The sequence below is a fragment of the Mauremys reevesii genome, linkage group 4, assembly GCF_016161935.1.
Source record: "Mauremys reevesii isolate NIE-2019 linkage group 4, ASM1616193v1, whole genome shotgun sequence".
In the NCBI taxonomy this organism is placed as follows: domain Eukaryota; kingdom Metazoa; phylum Chordata; order Testudines; family Geoemydidae; genus Mauremys; species Mauremys reevesii.
This window is the reverse complement of record NC_052626.1, coordinates 107,987,979-108,014,740: the sequence shown is the minus strand read 5'-3', so window position 1 is coordinate 108,014,740 and position 26,762 is coordinate 107,987,979. Positions and strand designations below refer to the sequence as shown.

The 26,762-nt window shown below is 46.0% G+C and overlaps 2 protein-coding genes across 7 annotated transcripts in view; one reads left to right on the top strand and one right to left on the bottom strand.

Annotated features, from left to right (window-relative positions):
- LSP1 (lymphocyte specific protein 1) overlaps positions 1-8,995 on the top strand; it is an 88,331-nt gene extending 79,336 nt beyond the window's left edge. For all 4 annotated transcript variants that reach the window (XM_039534572.1, XM_039534569.1, XM_039534571.1 and 1 more), the window contains one exon: positions 7,480-8,995. The gene's annotated coding sequence lies outside the window, so the exon portion shown is untranslated. The remainder of the gene's footprint in view (positions 1-7,479) is intronic.
- On the bottom strand, positions 437-25,841 carry LOC120403495 (pollen-specific leucine-rich repeat extensin-like protein 2). Of its 3 annotated transcripts, XM_039534567.1 has the most exons (3): positions 25,758-25,841; positions 25,556-25,656; positions 437-2,402 (listed from the first exon to the last, which is right to left on the bottom strand). In XM_039534567.1, the coding sequence occupies exon 3, from the start codon at positions 2,391-2,393 to the stop codon at positions 771-773; it is 1,623 nt and encodes a 540-aa protein (XP_039390501.1). In that variant the 5' UTR covers positions 2,394-2,402; positions 25,556-25,656; positions 25,758-25,841; the 3' UTR covers positions 437-770. The 3 variants fall into 3 exon arrangements, with proteins under 3 accessions (XP_039390501.1, XP_039390500.1, XP_039390502.1); XM_039534566.1 differs by lacking the exon at positions 25,758-25,841 and having other exon boundaries at positions 25,556-25,741; XM_039534568.1 differs by lacking the exons at positions 25,556-25,656; positions 25,758-25,841 and adding an exon at positions 17,880-18,026.
- Positions 25,842-26,762: the final 921 nt, after the last annotated feature.

Here is a 26,762-nt window from a genome sequence, read left to right as displayed (position 1 = left end):
ATTTACCTTTTAGGGGGATCAAATTAATTATAAAACCTAAAACTAATGAGACATGCTGTTGTCTGGACTGAGTAAAGTGTGGAGCAGCATGGAATATACCACAACCTGTCGCCCTTGTTCTATGCAAAGGGAATTCATCTCAGTCTAGTTCTGAGTGACCAGAAATTGAAGCTACTGCTGAGGGTTCCAACAAAGAACTCAGTGGCTTGGAAACAGAACCCTTCTTTCAGTCTTAAATTGGATCGTACAGCCTAGGAGGCAGAATATTAGATGGGGCAGTGTGGAGCAACTTACATTTTGCCACAACTGGTCCTGTTTCTGGGCTTGCACTGTTTGGGATTCGCTTAAAATTCCATTGATTTACTGAATGAAAAACAAGGTGCCTCTACATTGGAGGTTTACTACAGGTCACTTCACTGCTTTTCCTGGGTCCCTTGTTTGGTTTTGTAGCCTGATCTCCAATTGGAATATTTTAAATGAAGCTGCATATAGATACAGAGCTGTTCTTCTTGGATGCTCAAGCTACTCTGGAGGTGTGTGCATGCACTACAGATATATACACTACAGATATGTAGTGTACAGTCATAATAACCCCTTAAAGCCCTCAGCATAAGGTTGCTGTCTGTGAAGGATTTTATTTATCTTTCTCACATTTGGCCTCCATGCTGCAGGAAAAACTTGCTATAAAAGGCACTTTCCTGCTCAGAACTCAGGCAGCACCTTGAAGGAGGCCTGAGAGAGCTTGTTGCTAAGGTGGAATTCAGCTGGCTTCACTTGAGCTGCCACCCTGATGCAGTCCTGTTAAAATTCTTGGGCTCCTCAGGAGTCTTGCGGTGGAGCAGGCTTGACTCTAACATGGTGGTGATCTTTGTCATGGGTTTGGAAGCTAGCTCCTTCAGTTTCCGAGCATCAAAACGTGGTCTGTGGAGAAGGGGCAAGTGGCACCGGAATGAGAATCCCTCCTCTTTCCTTATCCCTTTTTCTTCCTCTTGCTGCTTTCTCCTCTTGAGGGCTGTCATCTGATATAAAATGGCGTCCCACATTTTGGTGGCCCTTGATTTAATCAGCCTGTTGTCTTGGCTGACATTACCTTGAGAGCCTTCTGCTTTACTTCCTGCTTCCTCCTGTTCAGGCTTGGCTGGTTCGGTTTCTGGGAATTGGGGCCCCTCTGGTTCCACTGTCAAGCGCTTCTTGAGGCGAGACCATCCGCTAAGCTTGGCTGTAAGAGGTCTGGCTTTCTCCACAGATGGTGGTGGAGACTCCGCTTTGGGGAAAGGACTGGCACTGGGAATGGTGGCTGTTGGCTGTGGGGGAATGACCAGCTCTTCCTTTGCTTCTGTGGAGAAAGCCCTTATATTGTCAGTTGGCACTGTGGCCTCTTGCTTCTGAGCTGTATGGGGACTCATTGGCCTTAGGCTTTTGCTGTGTGGCTCAGGAAGTTCAGGAACCCACTCTGTTCTGGATCTTGCTCTATCACTTCCTGGGGTTTCTGGTCTATTGAATTGGGGATCCGGCACCTGAGGACTGGGGAAAGCAGTCCCAACAGGCTCTCTCGGAGTTGAAGTCTTAAAGGTTTTGTAGGGGGGCTCTGCTGTCATGGTGGGAAGCATGGGGTCCTTTGATTTGGGAGTAGCAGTTCCAGTCTCATCAGCATTGAGAGTAACTGGTGCCGGCTGTGCAGGTGGCTCTGAGTGGCTTTTGTCTGTATTGGCTGCCAAAGGCTGCATGTCCTCACTGCTGAGGGCTGTAGACAACTGGTCTGGTAAGGGGGTCTTCGCTCTGGGTGCCTGCACACTATGGACACGCGCATGCACTTTGGAGACATGAGTAACCTCCACTGGGGCTTCTATGACAGGTGAGATGGAAACAGGAGGGTCAGGGAAAATGAATACAGAATGTGCCTGTGGAGAGGGCAGCTGGGTGGGCGTGTCTGGTTTTGTCATCCCTTTTGGTTGCCAGGGGGACTGCCTGTGCACAGGGGATGCTGCTGGAGAGACCGAGAGCTTGAGGTGTTCAGAAATTCTCCTCTGCTCGGTTACTTTGAGCGTGAACGGCTTGGCCTTTGGGAAAGGAGATGAGACATGGTGGATGACTGGCTTGATGGAGAACCGGGGAGGGAGGCGGATGGTGATGTGCGTCAACGTTTCTGGGGTCTTCCGCGGAGACGAGCGCTCGCTGTGCTCTAGGTCTGGGCTGGCCTCGCTCACTGGGGAGAGGTTGGACCGGAACGATTTGGCTTGCTGGGAGGCTAGTGGTGCATTCTGCTTTGCAACTTTCTTCAAGAGTCTCTGGAGCCTAAGATTGTCCTTCCCGGGTTTCGGAAGTATGGCAGGGGGTGGAATTTGTGGATGGAGGGATGCTGGCTCATAGGGTGGTGTTACAGTGATCAGCATTTTAACCCCCTGAAATAAAACACACAAAGCTTAGAGTTGACATCAGCAACTGATCTCTTAACCCTGTGCATGTTGCTGGGCTGTTTGTGCCAACCATGGGGCCACAAAGATGGGTCTGCTGCCAGCAAACCCCAAACATCTGTCTGTAGAACTTCCAAGTGCTGTCCCAGGGGGGGTCTGGTCTGTTTAAGAAGCAATGCTTTGTCTGGGAGAGGGAGGAACATCGTACTGGTGCTTTTACCTCCTGCCTTCTCAATACAACCAGTGTGTAATGGATATTTCTCCACATCACTTGCACACGACAGAAGGGTAATGCATGACCACCAGTTTAGGGCTATGGGTCAGGATTTGAGATGTTAGTAGATTGTTAGAAGCAGGGGTGCTGGAACAATTTGTATAGTGGGGCTGCTGAGAGCCACTGAACCAAACTGTAAACCTGTATATGATGGAAACCACTTCAAGTCAGGGTGCAGCAAAATGCCTTGTTCCAGCACCTATAGTTTAGAAGCTTGCCAAGCATCTATCCTCACGCTGCCTGATGCTAGCAAGTCCCTTGCTGCCTCAAACACTAAAATGCATTTTCCTTCCTACTCCCACAACCCTAGCAATAAAAACTAGCTCTAATTTGGCCTTTAGGTCAGACGGTATTGCTAGTTCCTTCAACTCTGCATCAAACAAGATCCCTTGCTCTGAGCTGTCTGAAATCCCAGTCTGAACTCTGCAGATGGAACCATGTCTACAAAACTTGCTTTTGAGTTTCCCCTAGATTACAACCAGGCACCCTCAGAGGCTGGCAATGCCCTAAGCTGTGTGAACCTCCACTGCCCCAGCTCTCTTCCCATTCTTGCCCTGGGCTGCAACTTCTGTGACCCTGTCTAGAAACAAAAGAAGTTCCTCATGACAGATTATTGCTCTCTTTGTGTAGAGATTACCAGCAGAGGCAGCCGCATGAGTTGAGCAAAGAGTGGGAAGCCTATGCTGGGGTAGGGAGTGAGGGCGAGCACCTGGCTTATTCCATCCATCTCTCCATGACACAAACTTCAGCTCCCAAGTGTCATAGATTAAACTTTTCCTCCAGTTATCGCCAGCTTCACAGTTGCTGAGCTGGCTTGGTTAAGAAGTGAGGCACAAGTGAATGAATCCGTCAACTCCCACTGCTGGATCGTGTCAAGTGTCCTGAAAGAAGGAATGAGCGGGAGGAGGCTGGGAGCGTTCATTGGGGCTGTCAGGTGCTCTGCTCCTTTTCAGCGACTGCCAAGCTCATGCCAACTTCTTGTTTGTGGTAGGTAAAATTCTAGTTTTGAGCCATGGAGTCCTAACTCCCCTGGTCCCGGCCCTTGTGGAAGGTGATGCAGTATGCCTCATCAATGTCTCTAGAGGTGCAAGCTTTAGTTCACTTGTAAACTGCTCTGAGCAAAACCCTTTGATGGGTAGAACAGATGTTTCCACTTCAATGCACATGAGGCTTAAACAGCCTTTGGCTGCCTTTGCAATCTGTCTTTCAGCACTGGCTAACTACTCCTGCTGGGAGGCTGGCCTTTTGCTTGCTTGCTACAGAAATTCCTGGCGGGCGGAGTGGTGGAGAAAAGGGAGGGCTAAAGCAAACTTAAAGTTAAAGGCTCTCTATTTCCCCACAGGCTCCAGTTGCCACCCTAATTCCAGCAAAATCTCAGCAGGAAATATTGTCACTGCACAGCTGGGGCTGTTCTCCAGGGTGTAAGTAGGGTGACCAGACAGCAAATGTGAAAAATTGGGGCGGGAGTGGGGGGTAATAGGAGCCTATATAAGAAAAAACCCAAAAATTGGGACTGTCCCTATAAAATCGGGACATCTGGTCACCCTAGGTGTAAGGGGTGTGGTGCCTTGTCGGCATAGGCAAAAGGCAATTGCTTTGTGTGTGTACCCGCATAAGCGGAAAGCCACACAGCATTTTGTGAGGAAGCCTTGAAGGGGACTTGTGTATGTGAGATGGCAACTGCTGGAAGTTCAAAGCAGCTGATTGCTTTTAAGCAAAGGATAGAATTAGGCGTAGTTCTATTCCAAGAGCAGCTCTTACGTGTGAAACTCATTTGACCAAAGAGGGCTAGAAATCCCATTCCCCGTTGTTATGTTTCACAGCATACACACACAACTTGGATAGAACAGATTCTCTTGCTGGAAGGTTGCACCAGAACACTACTTTTGTTAGAATTGTAGAACACACAAGAGACACAGCTCCCTACAGCAGAGAGGTACAACTTGCTCCGCCTTCCTGTAGACTGTCTGGTTGTGGACTCTGCTGGAACACTTTGCTATGGGAGCCCTGTAACTTGCATGCAAGATCAGGGAAGCCTTCTCCCAGCTCCTAAAGTGATAGCTTGCAATTCCAACACAGTCCTCCATACACCAAACCACCACACATCCCCAGGGCTGGAGGTCTGAAAGACCTCAAAATGCCTGACTTAGACTTTGCACGAGTGTTGCTACATTGCTGTAATTACATGCACATAAGCTCCTACTTCAGCTATGCTGCACCAGTGTAAAGTGAATTTACTCTGGTGCAGTTGGCTTTGGTAATTTACTAGTGTGAGGTGCAATAGTGTATGCCCAACTTCACATCAGAGTCCTGCATCTGTCTACATCTACACTATGAGCTAGGGATGTGATTTCCCTCGTTTGTGTACACGTAAATAGCCGTAGGAGCACTGGGTAGCAGCAGTAAAGGCCTGGCTGAACTGTGCTGTGTACAAATCTGCCTGAAACTAGTGGGTATGTGCTCAGCACAGCTGTGCCGTTGCTGCTGCAACCTATGCCACCATGGCTACGTTACGAATTATGCTCAATCTAGCTTGCTTGTATGTGAGCAGGGGAATCATAGACTATATAAGAGGTTTGCACCCCTTTTGTATCCATGTAGTTATACCACTGCAAATGTCTCTTATGCAGGTTGGACCTCCTAGGCATCCTTCATTAAACCTGCTTTGAGCAAAACACACTCTACATCTAGGGAATATCTGGAGTGTGGCCATGGGTAGGTCATTAGATTTTTATATAAATCTTCTTATGGCCAGCAATAAACAGAACTCTAGCTGGCTAAAATATTTCTTGTGGTGCTAAAAACCAGGGCTGCCCCGGGGGGGAGAGAGAGGAGGGGGGGGGGGTAAGTGAGGCAATTTGCCCCAGGCCCTGGGCCCTGCAGGGGCCCCCACAAGAGTAGAGTATTCTATAGTATTGCAACTTTTTTTTTATGGAAGGGGCCACTGAAATTGCTTTGCCCCAGGCCCCCTGAATCCTCTGGGCGGCCCTGCTAAAAACAGAGGCATTTCTTGCTGTTTAGACTGACTTGGGGCTCTTATGTTTCCTGGTGCCAGTTGCTGACTCTGAAGCTAGGAAGCTTTGTTTGATGCATTGCTGTATAAATGGCACAAGTATCACCACTCTCCGAAAAGGAACCAAAATGCCACTTTAGCTTTTTAATGGCTTGTGAAGTGGAGGGGGACAGGGACATGGGAGGCACCAGCCTTTGTTTTGTGTAGCTGTACAAAACAAACTGATCTAAGCAAAAGGAGGCAGGTGGAAACACACCTCCCTCACAATAGTGAGACACCTCATGGTCGAGTTGATGACTTTCCCTATGCCTCAACCCCCGAAAGTCATGTCTAGGCCATAGGAATTGCTACACTGGATGAAAGCAGTGCCTCATCTGGTCCTGTATCTGTCTAATCCTTGCAGCTGTTTCAGAGGAAGGTACCAGGTTCCCTGCAGCTGGGAGGTAATCAGTCCAGTGTGAAAGTCTTACTCCCAATAGTTAAAAGCTGGCTTATATACTGAAGCATCTGGGTTCATATCACTTCCAATACGCTTGATTTTTTTTTTTTTTAAAAAGATCCTTGCTATTATTGTTTATCCATGTAAATGTCCAATTCTTTTTTTGAATTCCAATAAATCCTTGGTCTCAGTGATATCACATGGCAATGGAGTACACAGACAGATTCTGGCAGAATGGGAGTGATACCTTTCATCACTTTAAAATTTTCCACCTTCCAGTTTCATAGATTTTTGGGGGGTGGGGGATGATGACCCATTTGTGTCATGAGATCTTTCTGTATCTCCCCCCTCAGAGTTCTGCATGCTTTTTGGAGAGCTTTCTTCTGGAGCAATCTGTCATCTCGGTAGGAATACCTCCCCGCCCATGCTATACATTAGAACAATAGGAAAGCAATGAGAGATGCATTGCTTCGTCTTACTGACTGTAGTGGATATTTTAAAAGGGATTCATTATAAAACTGAGGGGGAATAAACTGCTCAAAGAACCCAAATAGCTTGTGAAGCTACAGGAAAAGCAAGTGAAGTTGAGACTAAGTCCATGGGATTCTTAAAGTGTTAAGTGTGTACTTCATGCTGATGCACATCCTGAAACCTGCCTGGTCTTGGGATCCCTCTTATGCTGCTCTACTGTGCTTAGAGAGAAGCTTTAATCAAACCTAGTCTCTAGTTTGACCTTTAAACAGGGGAAGTATCCGTGTGGAAGAGTCATTAACTTCAAGATGGAGAAGTAATTTGGGATGCTGGAATGTCGGCACAGAATCAGCTGTTCTGTGCGGAAGAATGAGCTAAGGGAACTTGATACCTGTGTTGCTGCAGATGTTCGCTAAGGGAAAGCTTTGCTTTAGTATTTTTCTTGGGCTCAGAGGGGAAGACTGGGGCAGCATCACCTCTAGCATCTAAATGACTCCTCCTAGGGATGAGCTGACTGCACTGAAATGAATCTCTCTCTGCCAGGGTAACATGACTTATCCAGGACCCTTGCTGCTGTGTATGGTCTCCTGCCTGTTGCCAATCGCCTCATGTCACAGTAACAGAGCAGCAGAATCGAGAGGCCTTGAAAGTGATTTGATATCTTCTCAGATGTTCTAGGCTCCCATTCTGGGTTGTAAGCAGCTCTTGTACACTGGCTGAGCCAGTGTATAGGGGCTGTAAACCCAGGAGGAACACTCAAAAGAGATACGGGGGAGGAAGCATCTTGCGCTGTCTGTCTGTAGCCCCGATGATCACTCTCACTATCTGCTATAGTAAGCTTGTCCTTTGTTCTGTTTTTCTTTTACAGCGGAGTTTGGTCCTGGCTAGATGCAACCCTGTACTCAACGCTGATGCTTCCTCTGCTATAAGGGAGATCACTGAAGGATGTCTTTCTCCCAGTCCCTGGTGGGCAACTTCTCTCTGCTCCAGAACAGCCTGGCTGTATCCTCGGGTGGGAGCATCGCCCCACGCTGCTTTCATGTGGATGAAAGGAACATAATCAGCTGGCTATTGTTCCTCACTTTAACTTTCTAAATGACTCTTTGCTGTTTTGTATTTGGCTCCTCTGGGCCCTTCTGTTTCCATGCTGGAGATGGGAGGCCATTACTTTGGCCCTCTCTAATCTCTCAAACATACACAGAGAAGGATCTGCCAATTTGCTTAATCAAGCAGGGGGTAGAAGGTGTCTCAATAACCAGTGAGAAACCTCCAGCTACTTCAGCTTTATCCTTCCTGTTCCCAAAGAGGAACAGAAAAAGATTAATGGGTGTGGTGGGGAAGCAGGGGAATGCTCAACAGAGGAGGCTGGTGGACTGATTCTTAGAACCACCTCTACTCAGGCCTCCATAATCCGGTGGAGCCACAACTGTACTGGCAATCTAGACCATGTCGTATGTATCAAAGAACCACCATGTTCTTCTGTAAGTGGGGAAAACTTACCTCCTGTTTGTTTTTTCCATCTCTTCACCTGTGCCTCTTCTGCTGTGAACTTTAATACGAGGTGGGGAAAACCTATATGACTGACCCTCTCCTCTGCCTTTGTGTGGCTGTCCAGGCCAGTTAGTCTATTCCAATCCAGACTTTCCTAATTCTACAGCTGTTTCCATACTGAGGTGCTCCCTTCACCTGTCAATCACAGTGCCAGTCTCTTCCAGCCTGACTGTCCCGTGTCAACAGTGGCAGCTCAGACTTGGGGTTTGAGCCCATGCGGTAGCTCTTGCCTTTTGATCTTCGCTGATGACTCTGAGGGTTCCTTTCCCATTTGCTACATACTCAAACCCACTGAGCTAATCTTTTTAACATGAGCCCCAGTGGAGCTGTGTGAAGTATTCCCATCAAAGTGCATCAGCAAACCTTGGCCTGTGCTCCTGTGTGTGGACTGCGTTGGTGCAGCTTGGAAACAAGCAATCTTCACCCTTTTCTTCACCCACTGGAGCTGCCTAGGCAGAAGGGTGTTCTGGGGAGGTAAGGGCTTGTTGTAGTGCTGGGGAGAGCCCCTGGAGATTAGTAAACCTCAGACCTCTACAGTAACGGAGAGGATTTGGTTTTCAGTCCAGTCCTTGTAAACTAACTCTCCCGGCTCAATTTGTAAACTTCATGTCCTCTAGCCCACAGTCTTTGGCACATCCCTGATCTCCTCTCATTAAAAAAATGTTTCTGTTCTTCCCCCTGCAGCTTGCTTTTGTTCTCCTCAAATAGGAACCCCTGGCTTATGGGGCCTCTCTCATCCCTCAGTTTGCTTTCTGCTTTAATTGATTCTGTCCTGGATTTATTTTTGTGTGTGAGAGCATTTAATAAAATGTCTGAGGAAGATATTGTAACAATTGTGGCTCTGAGGGTTTCACTAATGGTCCAGTTCATACAACAGTTATTTCCAAAGTCTCCACCTGCCTGGCTACAGCAACATGTTGGGAGAAGAAAAATTTCTCAGGTTCTCTGAAATGAAGAGAGCAGGAGTCCAGCAAATACTAGAAGGTTTAGGAAAAGATCCTGCCACTAAAGTTTTTTCTGTGGTAGGAGCATTTCTGACTTTCACTGGCAGTGGGGAACTGGGTGAATAAAATGATCTGTAAATGATCAGATCCCGTTTAGGGAGTGGATAAAAGACTGTGGCTGTAGCATAGAGAATTGCTTTCTTAAATGAGACCTCTAGAAGGAGCAGAAAGCAAAGCTGGTTATCTCAGTCCATAGAGATGGTCATGATCCGTTATTTGGCTGAAATGCAGAAATTTAACTGTGTAAATCTAATTTTGGAAAACGTTGTGCACCCAGCTCTAGGTTTAGTGTACTGGTGGCATCACTTCACAGGAAGCCAAAGCAGCAATGAAGGACAGGAGGAGGCTGGTATAGGTAAATGCCCTGGCTGTCAGTATTTGGAACCATCTGAAGATAATGTTGCCAAACCCACTACAAAGGCCACTATGCCAAAGTTAATCAGCCTTAGCAGTCCTACCTCCCTGGCAGTTTCTGTACCACTTTCTGTATGTACAGGCAGAAGCCATGCAGTGCTATCCTTACCTATGCTATTCAATCATGATTGGAAAAAGGCTAGTCTCCTCTTCAGTTAGGTTGTCTGTTTGCACTACCTCCATAGAAGCATGAAACTAGAAGTCTTTCCGGCATTGTCTTAGCCAAAACTTTTTTTTTAATCTGGAGAAGGGACTGCTTCTGCCCTGACACACCCTTATCCTTTTAATAAAGCTCGGAATTAAGATGCTGCTTTCATCAGAGCACTGAATTTATCTCTAGCAATCTCAAGCTGCCACCTTACCCAACATTCAATTCTATTTTGGAGTGGTAGGGAAGCAGGGAGACATCTTTTATGTGCCAGCACCATGGATTTTATAGCAAAACTCTGAAAGATATCTGTGTGACATGGGCTCTCTTAGCAAGAGTTACTCTCTGGCATATTCACCTTCCCTCCCACACAGTTGGGCCCATATTCACAAAGGTACTAACTGCCACTGGGATCATTGGAAGTTAGTTCCCAATTACCCCTGTGAATCTGGGCTGTGGAGTCTTGGGTCAAGTCGCAGCTGGTCTCAGTAGAAACAACTGTCATGGTCAAGGTGCTGGCTTCAATGGAGGAATGAACAGACTTCACAGCTGCTTCTGTAACCCACACACCTTCTGGGTGTGGTGTTGTGTCCCACTTGTAACACCAACAGACCCCAGGTGTCAGCAGGCAGGATCGAACCAGGGACCTCTGTAGCTTAGTGCATGAGCCTCTAGGGCATGAGCTAAAAACCAACTGGCCTTGAGCTCATACGGTAGAGGTTCATGTATTAAGCTCCGCAGGCCCCAGGTTTGATCCTGCTTGCTGATGACTGGGGTCTGTTGGCAGTGCAAGTGGGGCATTTTATCTCTCTCTTGCTCTCTACGCGGTCTTGGTGTCACCAGATGTGCCAGAACACCACACCCAAAAAGTGTCAGAGTTACACTTCCTCTAGAGCATTTCTTTCTAGGGATGAGGAGGGAGAAAGAAGATCCAGGAGAAATTGGGCCTGAATACGCTCTGGTTGCTTTCAGGAGCTACTTGAAACTTTCATACTCACTAGAACTCCTCTCTCCAGGGCTGCAGTATGGACATGCACCTAGCATTGGTAGTGGTGGAAGCCAGCTGCCCAGGTCATTGAGAAGTAGGCAAAGGACTTGAAGGCAGATTGGGGGGGGAGGGGCTATAATGTTCTATGCGATCCTGATGTGAAACTCAGTGAGGCCCAAGAAGCTGCCTAAGGCTACCAGACCTATACAGTAGTGAGTGAATGGAAGCAGAGTGGGAAAGGTGGTATTGTTAGCATCAGAGCAAAGAGTGCCCTAACACACACTGCACTCTCCTCCTCACATCTCACTCCTGCACACAATCCCCCTCCCCAGGGGTGAAAGTAACTTAAAGGACTTACTGGGATGCTGGAGTCCTGAGTGGGGGTGGGGCCTCAACCAGAAGAGGTAGGGAGCCCCAGGGCCTTTAAATCACCCCAGAGCTATCAGCTGCCGCTGAGCTCTGGGCCCTTTAAATCACCACGGGAGCCCTGTGCTCCTGCCACTGTGGGGAGCCCCAGGTCCTTTAAAGCGCTGCCAGAGCAGTGGGGCTCGAGCCTAGCTGCCAGAGCTCTGGTGGTGATTTAAAGGTCCTGGAGCTCCCTGCAGCAGCTGGAGCCCTGGGCCCTTTAAATCACTGCCAGAGAAGCTGGTTCAGTCCGGCACAGCGTACTGGCCCATACCAGCTTACTTTCATCTCTGCCCCTCCCTCCCCCCAAGAAAATCTCAAGTGAAGCAGACCCATTGGGCATATTCTGTTGGGCTGTAATTTCAAGAGTGCTTGAATGAGGGCCAGAATAGCTCCTCTTCCATGTGCAAACCAAACTTGCACTCAGATTTCATGTTGGCCCATTTTCACTGCTTTGGGTGTAGATCCTGCTGCCTTTACCCATGTTGTGTAGTACCATAGGCAGTGACTGGTCCCTACTGACTTCTATTGGAGTAATGGTGACAGAATGGGCCCTTCTGTTGCATTTACCTCTGCTCCATAAAATGAAATTGCTCCCCATCTAGCTAGATGTTAATATAGCCTTTGTCACTGTAGCAGCTGAGATCCTCACAGACATACATTAATTCATCCTGACGACCCCGGTGATGTAGCAGAGTAGTATCCCCTTTTTATAAAGGGGAAACTGAAGCACAGATTGCCTGCATGACTTCAAGCAAGTCAGTTAATCTGGGCTGGGAGCTGAATTGAGATGTCTCAGGTCTTAGTCCAGTGCCTTAACTGCAAGACCATCCTTCCTCCTCTTGTGCTGCTTTAACATTTCCAAGCAAGATTCCCCTGGAATGCTGTCAAGTGAGGCTTGAATCAAACCCTAGGCTCTGAATGCCACACCTGGAATGTGAGACCTCCAGATCTGAACTGTGGACTGAGCGGGTGAGTGTAATGAAAAGGATACTGATCACTTCTGTCATAAACAGATAGTTAAGGGTTAAGGTCTCTTTTACCTGTAAAGGGTTAACATGCAGTACCTGATGACCACCTGACCAGAGAACCAATCAGAGACAAGATAATTTCAAATCTCTGTGGAGGGAAGCCTTTGTCTGTGTTCTTTGTGTAAGTGTTCTTTGTTAGAGAGTGCTCTCTTTGGATCTAAGAGAGGCCAGTCATGTCTCCAAGTTCTCCTGGAGTAGTTCCTACTATTCAATAGTGAGTATTAATTAGAAAGGCGGATTAGTCTTATAATTTGATTTCTACATTTGCAATTATGTGTTTGCTGAAGAAAATTCTTTATTTCTGTTTGCTATTACTTTGCTTTTACTGAGAAAGGAAAAGGGAGGGCGAATGCTCTCCAGGTTTATAGGTTAGACTCTGTGTATTGTTCCATCTTGGTTACAGAGACAGTTACTTTCTTTTTAGTCTTTAATAAATCTTTTCTGTTAAGAACTTGGTTAGTCTTTCCTTGGGTGGATTCTCAGGGAAAGGGGAGGAGGGAAGCATCCCTCTGTAGTGGATCCCGGTATCTCTCCTAGAAAAAGGGAGGGGGGAGGAAGCAGGGGGAAATGGTTTATTTCTCCTGGGTGTAAGAACTCCATGGATTTGGGGCTCTTGGGATCCCCAAGGATTTTGGGGAAGGACTGTGTCCCAATCCACGTACCTGATTGGGTGGTGGCAGCTTTACCAGATCTAAACTAGGATTTTAGTTTAGAGGGAAACCAAGGCAGGTCCCCATTTTGGAACCCAACAGCTCTAAGTGGGGGTGAGACCTATGACAACTTCTTTTACTAAAACACACCCATTTCAGTGCCACTTTCTTGAAACAAATCTAGCACTTTTGGTGAGCAATGCTAAAATAATGTGTGTGTGTGATTTAAAAATTGCACTGAAACGTGTTTTAGTTTCAGCCTTTACAATAGTGTTTAAAATGATTAGACTAAAAATCAGATTTAAAAGAATTTGAGAAAATCCTCAAGTATTCACTATTTCCAGGGCTTGCTCTGCTTAAAGACTGAAGGCTGGATTTGAACTAGCTTCCCTTTCTAGCTGTAAAATAATGGTAGGTACAGTTTTGTGACTGCACGTATGCGTGCCCACAATTTACATGGTGAAGAGTCTGACTGAAAGCCCCTTGAAATGGACAGATTCCCACTGACTTCAATGGGCTTTGGATCAGGCCATTAGTGAACAGCCAAAAGCAGAGGAATTAGGTAGCTTTTGAAGTTTAAAAAACCTCACAGAATTAATTTTTTGTTTTAAATTGCACTTGTACCCTATGGAAATGGAAGCTGGTGTCTGAAAATCTGCTCTGAATGTCAGGTTTTCCTCCTTGGAAATATTAGTGGAACTCCCACAGATAATGGACTAGTACTGGATAAGTGTTTTGAAAACTCTCAGAGCAAGTATACTGACATATCATCCCTTTTCGTTGGGTCTAAGAATCTAAGTACCACCACTGGAATAAACATTTTTCCTCCTAGCTGTATAAAGAGTGGGTCTGACATTGGCCAAAAACATATATAATAAAGAATTGGTAGCATTTTAAGGCTAGAAGAGACCACTGTCATCTAGTCTGACCACCTGGATTACACAGGGTTTAGAACTTCACCCAGTGATTCCTGCCTTGAGTTCGCTAAAGGTTGTATGAATAGTTGTGCTGTGGTTGAGCTGGAGCATATCTTTCAGAAAGACATCCAATCTTTGTTTAAAAACTCCAAGTGATGGAGGATTTGCAATGCTAAACAGTTTAAACTCTACTTTCTTTCTTTAAATAACAGGGTAAAAGAGGGAGGGCAAACTTGTCACCCCAATCCAGGTCTCTGGCATGCATGCACGAATGGTTACAGATTACACAAGAATGAAAACAACTCTTCATCCCACAGTGTAATCAGATGTTTTATGAGGTTTGTAAAAACCTTGGGTAATTCTAGTTGATGTCCATCTTCTTAATGTTGTGTAACTCTGCCCTGCCAGGTTTTGTCCAGAAATAGCAGTAATGAAGTCTGTCTCTGAGTTATTTCTGGTTTTAATAAAACCAGCAACTATTAAGTGTCAAGTCCAAGATTTAAGACAGTTATGGCATTGACTTCAATGTGAACAGGATTAGGCCCAGTTTGAATAAAGCATCCCTTGCAAGTTTCAAGTCTAACTTCTCCACCAAAGAAGTTTGGATAAGCTTCAGACAAGTATGTGACCTTTCCATTCCAAACTGAAACATCAAGATTGCTGGAAGTTTGCCAGTCACTCAGCCCTGGCTGGAATGTGAGAATACCCCTAAATGGCTATTCCACTGCTGATCCTTCAACCTGTGCTCCTCATCTCTGGTTTACATAGGACGATGTTTTAGAAATTGGATCTAGCATTCTTCCTGTTGCTCGCTTGGAACTTAACACTGGGTTGTGGTGATCAATTTATAGATGCACAGAACCAGATCTTCAGCTGATATAAATCAGCATAGCTTCATTGAAGTAAATAGACCTATGCTGAGGATCTGGCTCATGGATTTTAAGGCTACAAGTATCTTATATGACTACCTGCATAACACAGGCCATAGAGTTTCACCCTGTGATTCTTGCATTGAATCCAATAACTTATGGTTGAACTAGAGTATATCTTTTGGAAAGACATCCAACTTTGATTTAAAGACACCAAGTGTTGGAGAATTTACCACATTCACTGGTTAATTACCTTTATTATTAAAAACGTAAGTCATCATGTTTCCATTTTGAATTTCAACTTCTAGCTGGTGGATCTCATAACACCTTTATCTGCTATATTAAAAAGCCCTCTAATATCAGAGATCTTCTCCCAGTGAGGGAACTCATAGACTGTGAGCAAGTTTCTTCTTAATAGTGTCTTATATAAGAACAGAGATTCTGTGTCAGAGCAATGGTCCATCTAGCCCAGTGTCCTGTCTTCTGACAGTGGCCAATGCCTGGTGCTTCAGAGGGAATGAACAGAACAAGCAATCACTGAGTGATCCTTCCCCTGTCGTCCATTCCCAGCTCCTGGCTAGGGACACCCAGAATATGGGGTTGCATCTCTGACCATCTTGGCTAATAGCTATTGATGGATCTATCCTCCATGAATTTATCTAATTCTTTTTGGGCCCTTGTTATCATTTTGGCCTTCACAACATCCCCTGGCAACGAATTTCACAGAATTGACTGTGCGTTGTATGAAGTATTTCTTTTAGTTTGTTTTAAATCTGCTGCCTATTAATTTCACTGGGTGGTCCCTGGTTCTTGTATTATATGAAGGAGTAAATAACACTCACTTTCTTCACACCATTCATGATCTCCATCATATTCTCCCCTAAGTTGTCTCTTTTCCAAACTGAAAAGTCTCAGTCTTTTTAATCTCTCCTTGTATGGAAGCTGTCCCATACCCTTAATAATTTTTGTTGTTCTTCTCTGTACTTTTTTCCAATTATAATGTATCTTTTTTGAGATGGGGCAACCAGAACTGCATGCAGTATTCAAGGTGTAGGCATACCATGGATTTACATAGAGTTAAATTTATGATATTTAGTGTCTTATTATCTATCCCTTTCCTAATGGTTCCTAACATTCTGTTCGGTTTTTTGACTGCTGCTGCACATTGAGCAGACTTTTGCAGAGAACTATCCACAATGACTCCAAGATCTTTCTTGAGTGGTAACAGCTAATTTAGAGCCCATTGTTTTCATATATAGTTGGGATTATTTTTTCTAATGTATATTACTTTGCATTTTTCACCATTTAATTTCAGCTGCCATTTTTTTGTCCAGTCCTGAGTTTTGTGAGATCCCCTTTTTAACTCTTCCCAGTCTGCCTTGGCCTTAACTATCTTGAGTAATTTTGTATCATCTGCAAATACTTTACTGTTTATCCCTTTTTTCCAGATGATTTATGAATATGTTGAACAACACTGGTCCCAGTACACATCCATAGGGTACACCACTATTTACCTCTCTCTGTTCTGAGAACTGACCATTTATTTTTACCCTTTGTTTCCTCTCTTTTAAGCAGTTCTTGATCCATGAGTGGACTTTCCCTCTTATCTCATGACTGCTTACTTTGCTTAAGGACCTTTTCAAAGGCTTTCTGAAAGTCCAAATCTACTGGATCACCCTTGTCCCCATGTTTGTTGACCCCCCCCCCCAATGAATTCTGATAGATTTGTGAGGCACGATTTCCCTTTACAAAAGCCATTTTGACTCTTCTTCAACAAATGGTGTTCATCTATGTGTCTGATAAGTCTGTTTACTACTTACAATGGTGTGTAGCTGATCTGCGACTAAGAGCGGCAAATATCTTCAGTGGCCAGTGATGGGACGCTAGATGGAAAAGCAAATTCTTTTCCAGGTGTCTGGCTGGTGGGTCTTGCTCACATGTTCAGGGTCTAACTGATTGGTATATTTGGATTCAGGAGGGAATTTTCTCTCAGGTCAGACTGGTAGAAATCCTGTGGTTTTTTTTTGCTGCTTTCCTCCGCAGCATGGGGCCCACCTGGGTCACTTGCAGCTTTAAACTAGTGTAAATGGTGGATTCTCTGTAACTTGAAGTCTTTAAGTCATGATTTGAGGACTTCAGTAACTCAGCCATAGGTTAGGGGTCTATTTCAGGAGTGGGTGGGTGAGGTTCTGTGACCTGCAAAGTGCAAGAGGTCAGACTGGATCAGTGGTTTTCAAACTGCGGGTCATGACCCAGTACTGGGTCGCGGAATGTAAGGCACTGGGTCGCAGCGGTTCTGGTCAGCACCACTGATCGGGCCCGTTAAAAGTTCTGTTGGCAGTGCTGCCCGGCTAAGGCAGGCTAGCTCCTACCTGCACCCTGGAAGTGGCCAGCAGCAGGTCCGGCTCCTAGGAGGGGGGCCCGTGGGGTTCCACGCGCTGCCCCTGCCCCGAGCATGGGCTCCGCACTCCCATTGGCCGGTAGCTGGGGGGAGGGCGGTGCCTGCGGGCGAGAGCTGCGTGGAGCTGCTTGTGCGCCTCTGCCTAGGAGCTGGACCTGCTTCTGGCCACTTCTGGGGCACAGCGTGGTTCCAGGATAGACAGGAAGCCTGCCTTAGTACCCCTGCTGCGCTGCTGACTGGGAGCCAGCCAAGGTAACCCCACGCCTCAATCCTCTGCCCCAGCCCGGAGCCCCCCGCAACCTGGAGCCCCCCGTACCCCAAATCCCTCATCCCTGACCCCACCCCAGAGCCCTGACCCCCCTGCACCCCAACCCCCGCCCCAGCCCTGAGCCCTCTCAAACCTGGAGCCCCCTCCTACACCAAACCCCTCTGTCCCAGCCCTGAGCCCCTCCCACACCCTAAACCCCTCATCCCCAGCTCTGTTAGGTCATGGGTATGAACAATTTTCTTCAACTGGGTCACCAAAAAAAAAAGTTAAAAAAACCACTAACCAATTTGCCTGGTACTGAAGTTAGACCTACTGGACTGTAATTGCCAAGATCACCTCTGGACCTTTTTAAAAAAATCAAATAAACTAAATAGATTGAGCTTCTTAAATCTCTCATCGCAAGGTGTATTTTCCAGCCCATGAATCAGTCTTGTAGTTCTTCTCTGAACCTTCACCAGTTTTTCACCATCCTTGGAAGTTATTGCCATTATATCCTGATACATTTATCTATATCAAACCACGAAGCACCGAAGTGGATAAATGAATCACGGAGCATCAGCTTATTGTAACAAATGGGAACAAAAATTAATCTAATGAACTTGCATTTATCATTGATACTCACCTTGGCTATCTGTTGCCTCCATCACTTGTTAGCTGGGCCCATAGTGGCAGTGGTTTCAATTAACAAAATTAATGGATCACTCTTGTTCCAAGACTACAGGTGGCTGAGTGCTAATTTTTCTTCGGACCTTCATAGTTTGAGATGGCAGGTAAGCTACTAAAACGTTGTATGGAAAGGGAACCGGTGACTTCTTGATATTTATAGTATCAAATGAATCCGGGAGATTAGTGCTTCTAAATAAAACATTCTCTTTGACAGATGGAAAGTTCTATTGGCTAAACATAGCATGAAGACCTACTATCAAGTAACACCATCACATGTCACTAGACTTTGCTTAGCAAGATTTGGCATCTAAGGCTATTGTAGAATTGAAAGGTGATGGAGACGTGGTGCCAGAATGAATATTCTGGGATGGTCATGCTAGATGGGGAAGCCAATGTGGGGCTTTTTAAGTTCACCTTTCAGAGCTGCTACTCTTCTCAGAGATCACAATCACAGAATGTTTCTTAGCTGCAAGCTTGAATCTGTGTGCTGGTTACCAATGTACCTAGAAAATGTGAGCTTGAATCTTGGCACTAGTGTATTGACATATATATGGAAGTAATGGAACCTACTGTCCCAGAGAGGCTGGAAGCTTGAATCTGACTGTACTGGCATGTGAATATTGCATTTCAAACAGAGGGGCATGTGTCCTGGTTCTATGCTATGTCGATTCTCCCAGAGAGGCTACAAATCCTGCCTTGTCACTAATATGCTGGCATCTCTCCTGCTTCACTCAAAAGGCAGGCGTGAGACTCCTGGCATTAGCTGATGAGCAAGGCATTCAGTCTGTGGAGGAAAAGCTCGTGGCCGTAGCAGAGACATAAGAAGGCAAATGGTGAGACCTAGACACAAGCACAGTGGTAAGTGTCGAAACAACTGCTGGTGACTGAAAAAGTGAAATACCAGGACAAAGGTCAGTCATTTCAAATAAAATGTGGTTAGAGAATTTCTCTGCTACCTATATCAACTCAACCTTAGGCTCACCAGGAGGGCAGCAACATCATCAACTCTTGGATAAAAGCCTCACGATGCTGCTGACAAATAACCTCCCTGTCTTGTGCCTGCACTGACCATGTGAGTTGTCCAAAGTTTGTTGAGTTAATCTCTCCTCCATCTTTGCTGTGCATCTGGTGCTCTGGTGCTCAATGGATAGTATTGTCCATTAGTCAGCAGAGAGTTCCTTTCAAATCTCCCATTCTCATGACACAATCCATCTGCTGTTGCTTTTGGCTTTTCCACAGTCTGCAAGACGCCTTTCACTTTGGTTTGCTCTCTTACACCTATGCTTCTCCACATAACCCTTTTGTCATACCTCAATATCCAAGTCAGAACTGCCACACCAGCTTCTTGGAGAATGCGGTGCTTTTGCGACAGGTGCCTTGATTGGCAGCAAACACGTATCAACGCAGACGTCAGGTTAAATAGATGAATGAAAAAACATTTTCAATAGTGAATGAAACGTGGCAGAAGTGATTTTTCTGAGGTCCCCAAAGTAGTTTCAGAGTTCAATCAAACTAATTCTCTCTTGCTTGGTTTTAGAGCTGGTGAAACATGCCAGGATAACAGAATTCCTCTGCTTATCCAGCACTACCACCAGCAATCTGAGCTTCCTCATTTATTCCTGCCTAAGCATTAATGTACCTCAAATTGGTTTAACAGGAACCACTTCTAGGAGTAAGAGGATGGAAAATGAACTATGTTCATTCGATCTGTGGCCTCTCTTCTGAGACTGACAGTCAGGGTAGCAGTGGTGATGGTGGTGGCTTTGATGGGTGGACACATGTTCACTAGATCATCAACTCATTTCATGAAAGTCACTAAAGAACCTTCAGGTGCTAACAACTACTGGCTTTGCGTGACCTGGTTCTAAAGGTGAAAGGCTCCATATTCTAGTGCCAGTCCTGTATCCATCCAGTCCCATTATTTATTTTGGTGTATGCAAAAGATGCATCTAAAAATAAAATACAACTGAGAATATTAACAGAGTAACCAGCCACAATGGGTCAGCATATTATCATAGCTCCATTGACTTTTACAGAGCTAGGCTGATTTACACCAGTTGAGGATCTAGCCCTTTGTTTTCTCCTGCTGGACTTATAATCAGTGCAGATGATCAGCATCCTTTGTTTATTCCTGCTGGTTAATGAACTTCTTGCTTTCTGCCTTTGCTGTGACATTTCGATAGCTAAACTTTCCTCTCGCATGCAAAAGCTGGATAAAAATCCCTGCTTCCAGGATTTCACATAGCTCTCCTAAACTACGAGGGTGGGTGCGATTACATCTGGAAACGGAGAGCTGTGGGAATGGCAGGGAGCTGGTTGTAGTTCTAGATTCTCACAGTGTATCTACCCAGCGCCATCTGTACTGGGCAGCTCTATCTTACACCAACTGACCACGTTCCCTGGGGGATGATTGGCCAACTGGGGATTGTGGAGCTGAGCGCACACTGGCTGTGCTGTGTGCCCCTGTAGCAAAGTGAAACTCACTGGTGCAGAACCTCCTGCTGGTCATCTGGGAATTAGCTCTTTTCCAGCATATGGAGCGCCCTCTGCAGGCCAGTGTCTCGGCTGCAGCTGGCCCCGTGTCCCTGCCGGACCCTGGTGCCCTTTACCTCAGGCTCCATACCTCAGCAGTACCTCCATGCTCTGGGTCTCCCCTCCCAGGGGAACCACCAACCTTCTAAACCCACCTTGTCTCAGTGGCTACTGCCAGTCATCATCTAGCCCCCGCTCACTGGGGCAGACTGCAGTCTGTATTGGCCACTCATCATTGGCAGGGGGTTAGGACCTGCTGCCTTTGCCTATTCCCAGATATTCTGTATCTTTGTAGCCTTTCAACAAGGCCTGCAGCCTGGGGTTTTACCAGGATGGAGCTCCCCAGCTCCCTTGTCCTATTCCCCAGCACTGCTCCAGTTCAGGTAACTTCCTCTCAGGTAGCTAGCCCTTCCCACTCCAGGGCTACAGTGAGACTCCTCTCCGTCTGGCCCAGCAGCTCTTTTATAGGGCCCAGCCTGGCCCTTATTGGCTCTCACCCCCAGGCCTCTCCAAGGGCTGGCTTTTAACCCTTTCAGGGCCAGAGCGGGGTGTCCACCCCGCTACAGCCCCCTATAGAGAGGTGGAGGAAAACTCCTATAGGATATGCTAGCTGTTTACTAGCTGAGAACTCTCCCTGTGCTGGGGGACTTCTCAGCTGGATGGCCTTGGCTGCTTCCAGCCCCTATGTGTCATGAAAGCATACAAAGAAGCTGGAGAACAGTAGAGAATCTGTTCCTGAATGTTTATACTGGCCTGACGGGTGATACCTGTGCTCCATGTAATCTAAAGAGCAAGGATTGTGAAATGTAAGATAAAAAGAGAGATCTATTTCCATCAGTGATGTCCTCTTCCCAGCATTTAGATAAGAATTCAGAAACACTGGACTCCATCTGTGAGATGAATAATTAACTTCAATAGGTCAGCCAATAGAGGGAACACATGGAAAGGTCTGATTCCAACTCCTACACATATTCTGTATGGATACCCCTGATTAACCACTCCTGGCACAATTCCCTATTGAAAGGAGGTGCAATGTTTGCTTAAGTTTATTCTATGGGTATTTTCCTATGGTCTCTATATATCTCAGGCACAGGTTCCTAATAAAAGGTGAAAATCGGTATCAGGTATCCTGCACTGGAAGAAAAGTTTGTGTCATATAAAAATACAGAAAACCCTCTTCATAAGGTTTGAGATAAGCAGCAAAATGTCCTCTGTCTAGGTTGTTTGTGACTCAAACATACACACATGAGATATAGTCACACCTACATTTGTTTTCCTTAATGTCATCTTATAGACAGATGAGAGATGTGGTTTAACAAGCCATGTAGCTTGCCCCAAACTCACTTAACTAAGTCCCATAGATCTTAGAATCTAATGTAAGGCTGGATATGAATGATCATCTACTATTGTTTGGAGAACTAATTCATTAGCAAGAACGGGATAATTTGCTGCCAGTAGCTTATTCTTCATGTTGGTGATGGTGTACAAAGGACAAGATGTTGTTCTTCAGGCAGTTCATGGATGAGGCAAAGAATAGAGAGATGGGTGCAAGGAGCAAAGATGATGTGTATAAGAAAGAGTGGATAGAACAAAAAGAAAGTATACAGAGCCGGCAATTCAGAAAGCAGAGAGATGGTTAATGGTGAAAATACCATAGGTTATGTATGAAACAGATGCATGGAATCAAGAAATGAAACAAGAAATAGACACCTTGTACATGGATAACATATCGGAATCATAGAATATCAGGGTTGGAAGGGACCTCAGGAGGTCATCTAGTCCAACCCCCTGCTCAAAGCAGGACCAATTCCCAACTAAATCATCCCAGCCAGGGCTTTGTCAAGCCTGACCTTAAAAACCTCTAAGGAAGGAGATTCCACCACCTCCTTAGGTAACCCATTCCAGTGCTTCACCACCCTTCTAGTGAAAATATTTTTCCTAATATCCAACCTAAACCTCCCCCACTGCAACTTGAGACCATTACTTCTTGTTCTGTCATCTGGTACCACTGAGAACAGTCTAGATCCATCCTCTTTGGAACCCCCTTTCAGGTAGTTGAAAGCAGCTATCAAATCCCCCCTCATTTTTCTCTTCTGCAGACTAAACAATCCCAGTTCCCTCCACCTCTCCTCATAAGTCATGTGCTCCAGCCCCCTAATCATTTTTGTTGCTCTCTGCTGGACTCTTTTTCCAATTTTTCCACATCCTTCTTGTAGTGTGGGGCCCAAAACTGGATACAGCACTCCAGATGAGGCCTCACCAATGTCGAATAGAGGGGAATGATCACGTCCGTCAATCTGCTGGCAATGCCCCAACTTATACAGCCCAAAATGCCATTAGCCTTCTTGGCAACAAGGGCACACTGTTGACTCATATCCAGCTTCTCATCCACTATAACCCCTTAGTCCTTTGCTGCAGAACTGCTTCCTAGCCATTCGGTCCCTATTCTGTAACAGTGCATGGGATTCGTCTGTCCTAAGTGCAGGACTCTGCACTTGTCCTTGTTGAACCTCATCAGGTTTCTTTTGGCCCAATCCTCTAATTTGTCTAGGGTATCCTATCCCTACCCTCCAGCATATCTATCACTCCTTCCAGTTTAGTGTCATCTGCAAACTTGCTGAGAGTGCAGTCCACGCCATCCTCCAGATCATTAATTGAGCAGATGGATGAACCATGAAACAAAAAGTCTAGATATATATGGTTATTATTATGAAGCAGGCATGAAGCATGAGCCAAAGATGATATGCAAAGAGAAGACAGAGAAAGTATGCCAACTACAGATGAGGCATGCACCAGAGATATGATATAGTCATGATCCAGATGATCCCGGAACAAATTGAGAATACATGAATCAGCTAACTTCTCTTTCAGAGAGACGATGCCTGGTGCCAATTGATCATGTATGAAGAAACCTTTATCATGCTAGGAACAGAAAGATCATGCATAGATTAGGATATGTTATGCATAGCACGATATGTATACATGAGCTACTCAGAGACGTGATTCATGACATAAGGAGGTGATCCATAGAATGAGTGGGCTATACGAGGAGCAGCTAGATGACTCGTTGAGCAGATGAGCCATGAATGAAACAGAGAAGGGACTTACGGAACAGATGGATGATGCAAAAAGCGCACAGATATTGTATGGAGCAGCTACACGATACATGAGGTTTATGGACAGCACCCAGAGCAGCTGTGTGAATACAGTGGTCAGAGGGTTGTCATGAGAAAGCATATTGATAAGATGTTTCACAGAGCAGATGGCCCACATTGGACCTGATCCTCCACCTGTTGAGTCAATGGGAGTTTTCCTATTGATTTTCAATGAGACTTGGATCAAAGCCACAGGGAACAGATACAGTAGACGATGCACGGAGTAGATACTATAGATGTTCAAAATGAAGCATGGAGCTAAGATTAGATGCATGGAGGATACAGGTGAGTCAAGAAGCAGAGAGATGATGCAGAGAGACATGGGCTCAACAGTCCACCAAAAAAGTCCATGTGACGGGGGGTGTGGAGGGCTAGGTGACCTTGCTGTTAGCACACCTGTCCTCCAGCACCAAGTCTGTCGAAGGGGAGGGGGAGGCGCAGTTGGGATGCCTGGTTCCTGCCACTAGACCGGAAATGACTTGGCCTCAACCCCTGTCTGGACATTTGCCCGTAAGTGGGGCTCGGTAGGGGGATTCAGGCCCTCCCTCTCCACTGGCCCACCACCCAGGGTCCTGTGGGAAGTAACCAGGGCACGGTCCTCTCTGCAGGGAGTCTAAGTCTTCCACCATGGACTACTTCCTATCTATGTGCTCCTTCAGTTTGGGGTGTGGCCCCTACAGTCCAAACACGCAATAGCTTAACAAAAGTATTTGTCTCTCCTGCAGACTGTCCACCACCCTTTTCTTGGGCTTCTGAGCTCCTTTTAACTCCCTCTTCCAGCCAGATCATGCGCAGCAGGCCAGAGCTACCTGAGCCTAGTATTGCCTTTTAGCCCCTTTGGGCCCAGTGTGAGGTTTGTATACCCCATGACAACCGAAATCAATAATGTTTGGTTTAACTGCCAAGCAAAAGGGAATCCTGGTTATTCAGGTACCTCTAAGCTGGGTTGAAAGGCCCTTGCTTCCTTGCAGGTCATGCATGGACAGCCAGACGAAGGCTTCCCATTTTTGCAAGATGCTCAGTTTGTTTCCACCGAAGGACTTAAAACAAATGGGCCAGACCCTCAATTGATGGAGGCAATGGAGCTGCTCAGATTCATACTAGCCAAGGCATTAGATTTCCAGTTTATTTCTCTCTTTTCACTTGGTTTTTGCTGGTGAAATCCAGTGAATTTTCCTTCTCTGCTTCCAAATAATGGACTGGGTCAACTGACCGGAGACAGACACAGTGCAAGCAGGCACTATACAGTTTTGTCCTGCACACAGCTCTATCAATGCACCTCAGTCCTTGAGCCCTCTACTGCAGAGTAGGACAAAATGCCATGTCAGCACTAAAGACAGACTATAATAGGCATGCAGTTAGTCAAGTGAGACTAGCAAATACACTCCCTTAGACATTGCCAAACATGGTACACAGTTCATAGAAAAGAAGGGGAGAGGAAAATGTGGTATTCCCTTACATTATATCCATGAGCCACTATTTGATCAAAGGCAGTATTTCTTGGAGAAATGCCAGCCATTTGATTGCCTTGGGGCAATGATCTAGCCAAATATAGCAAAAATGCTTAATGGTGCTGAAAATGCAACCAAATTGTGTGTTCATTGCATTAGTGCTTTCAGTGGCACTGAGAGGGAAAAAACCAACATTATATGTCCTAATAATTGTGCACCTTTGCTAGGGATTCCCCCACTTCAGCTGTGTGGGGTTTCCAACCCAACCCATACACTAGTCAGATTCCTTCTTCCCCTATGTGAATTACAGAATAATAGCACTGGGGACAGATGTGAGCCCCTTCCACTTTTTGGCAAGAGCTCCCTCCTTTCCAGCAAACCCTCAAGAATCTTGCTTCAGTACATTTTGGGGGAAGGGAGAGAGGGAGGGGAGAAAACAGCCTATGTCTAAAGAATGAAAAGCTCAAAACACAATTTTTGCTTTTGTACATTACCTGGTGAGTGCTGAGTGATGGTTAGAGGCTGCAGCTTGTTGCTCCCAGCTCCTTGTGCTTAAAAACCCGTCTGAACATCCTTGGTTTGGACTCTTCCCTTCCTACAAATGGCAGGGAGAGCGGGAAGGAATTGATCCATGATGCATGCCAAAAATAAAAGCAGCCCCACAGCTCCTGACCTAAATGTTTTCTCTGTTCTTACCGGCTGATAGCAAAGAGGGCTGCTAAAGCTGTCAGCCCCACTGGAGGGCATGGTCTGTGTTGCTGGGGACCCCTGCCAATGGGAGGTGGGAGTGGGGGTGGGGGTGAGGTGAAGCCTGAAGGCTTAAAGAAATGGAAACAGTATCACAAGGGTTGTATTAGGCACTGCAAACCTCTACTGGCAAATTAATGCAACTGCACTAAGTGCATCAACAAACCAAATCCTTCAAAGGGTTCTCTTTTGGTCTGTGTTTGTTCTTGTATCTCTAGGGCCTATGGGATCCCCAGGAATCCCCTAATTCCCTCAAACTTTCACAGATCTGGGTGCAGCGACCAGCCTGCCATGCTTCAATCATTTATGGGAGAGGGCCTCATTTTAAAAGCTTCTTCTCACTGCAATGAAAGGCACTTGAAATGTGTCTCCAGGAGATGGTCAAACAACTGCACTTGATGTGTTTTAAAAAGGCCCTACTCCTTTTTGACATGTCCCTAGCATCTGCCTGAATCTTCTGCTTGTTTCTTTCAACTCTCATTGGTGTGCACACACCCACCCAAAACACACTTCTGATTTATTCACAGAATCACAGACTATCACGGTTGGAAGGGACCTCAGGAGATCATCTAGTCCAACCCCCTGCTCAAAGCGAGACCAATCCCCAGACAGATTTTTACCCCAATTCCCTAAATGGCCCCCTCAATGATTGAACTCACAAGGGGGGGGGGGGGTTTAGCAGGCCAATGGCTCAAACCACTGAGCTATCCTTCCCCCCACCCTGAGTTCCTGCTGGTGGAAATGGGAGGAGTATCACACCGAAAGAGTGCTATGTCTGCATTTCCTTCCTGAATCCCAAATGCACCATGTAGCTCATGCCTTTTAAACCTTTAGCATAGCAACAGAGAGAGGGTATCTGCTAGGCCTAGAGGGTGGTGGATATTGCCAGTGCTGTGGGAGGGTCATGACTGACTTCTTTTAAATACCATACCCCACCTATCTCTGTGTTTTCTA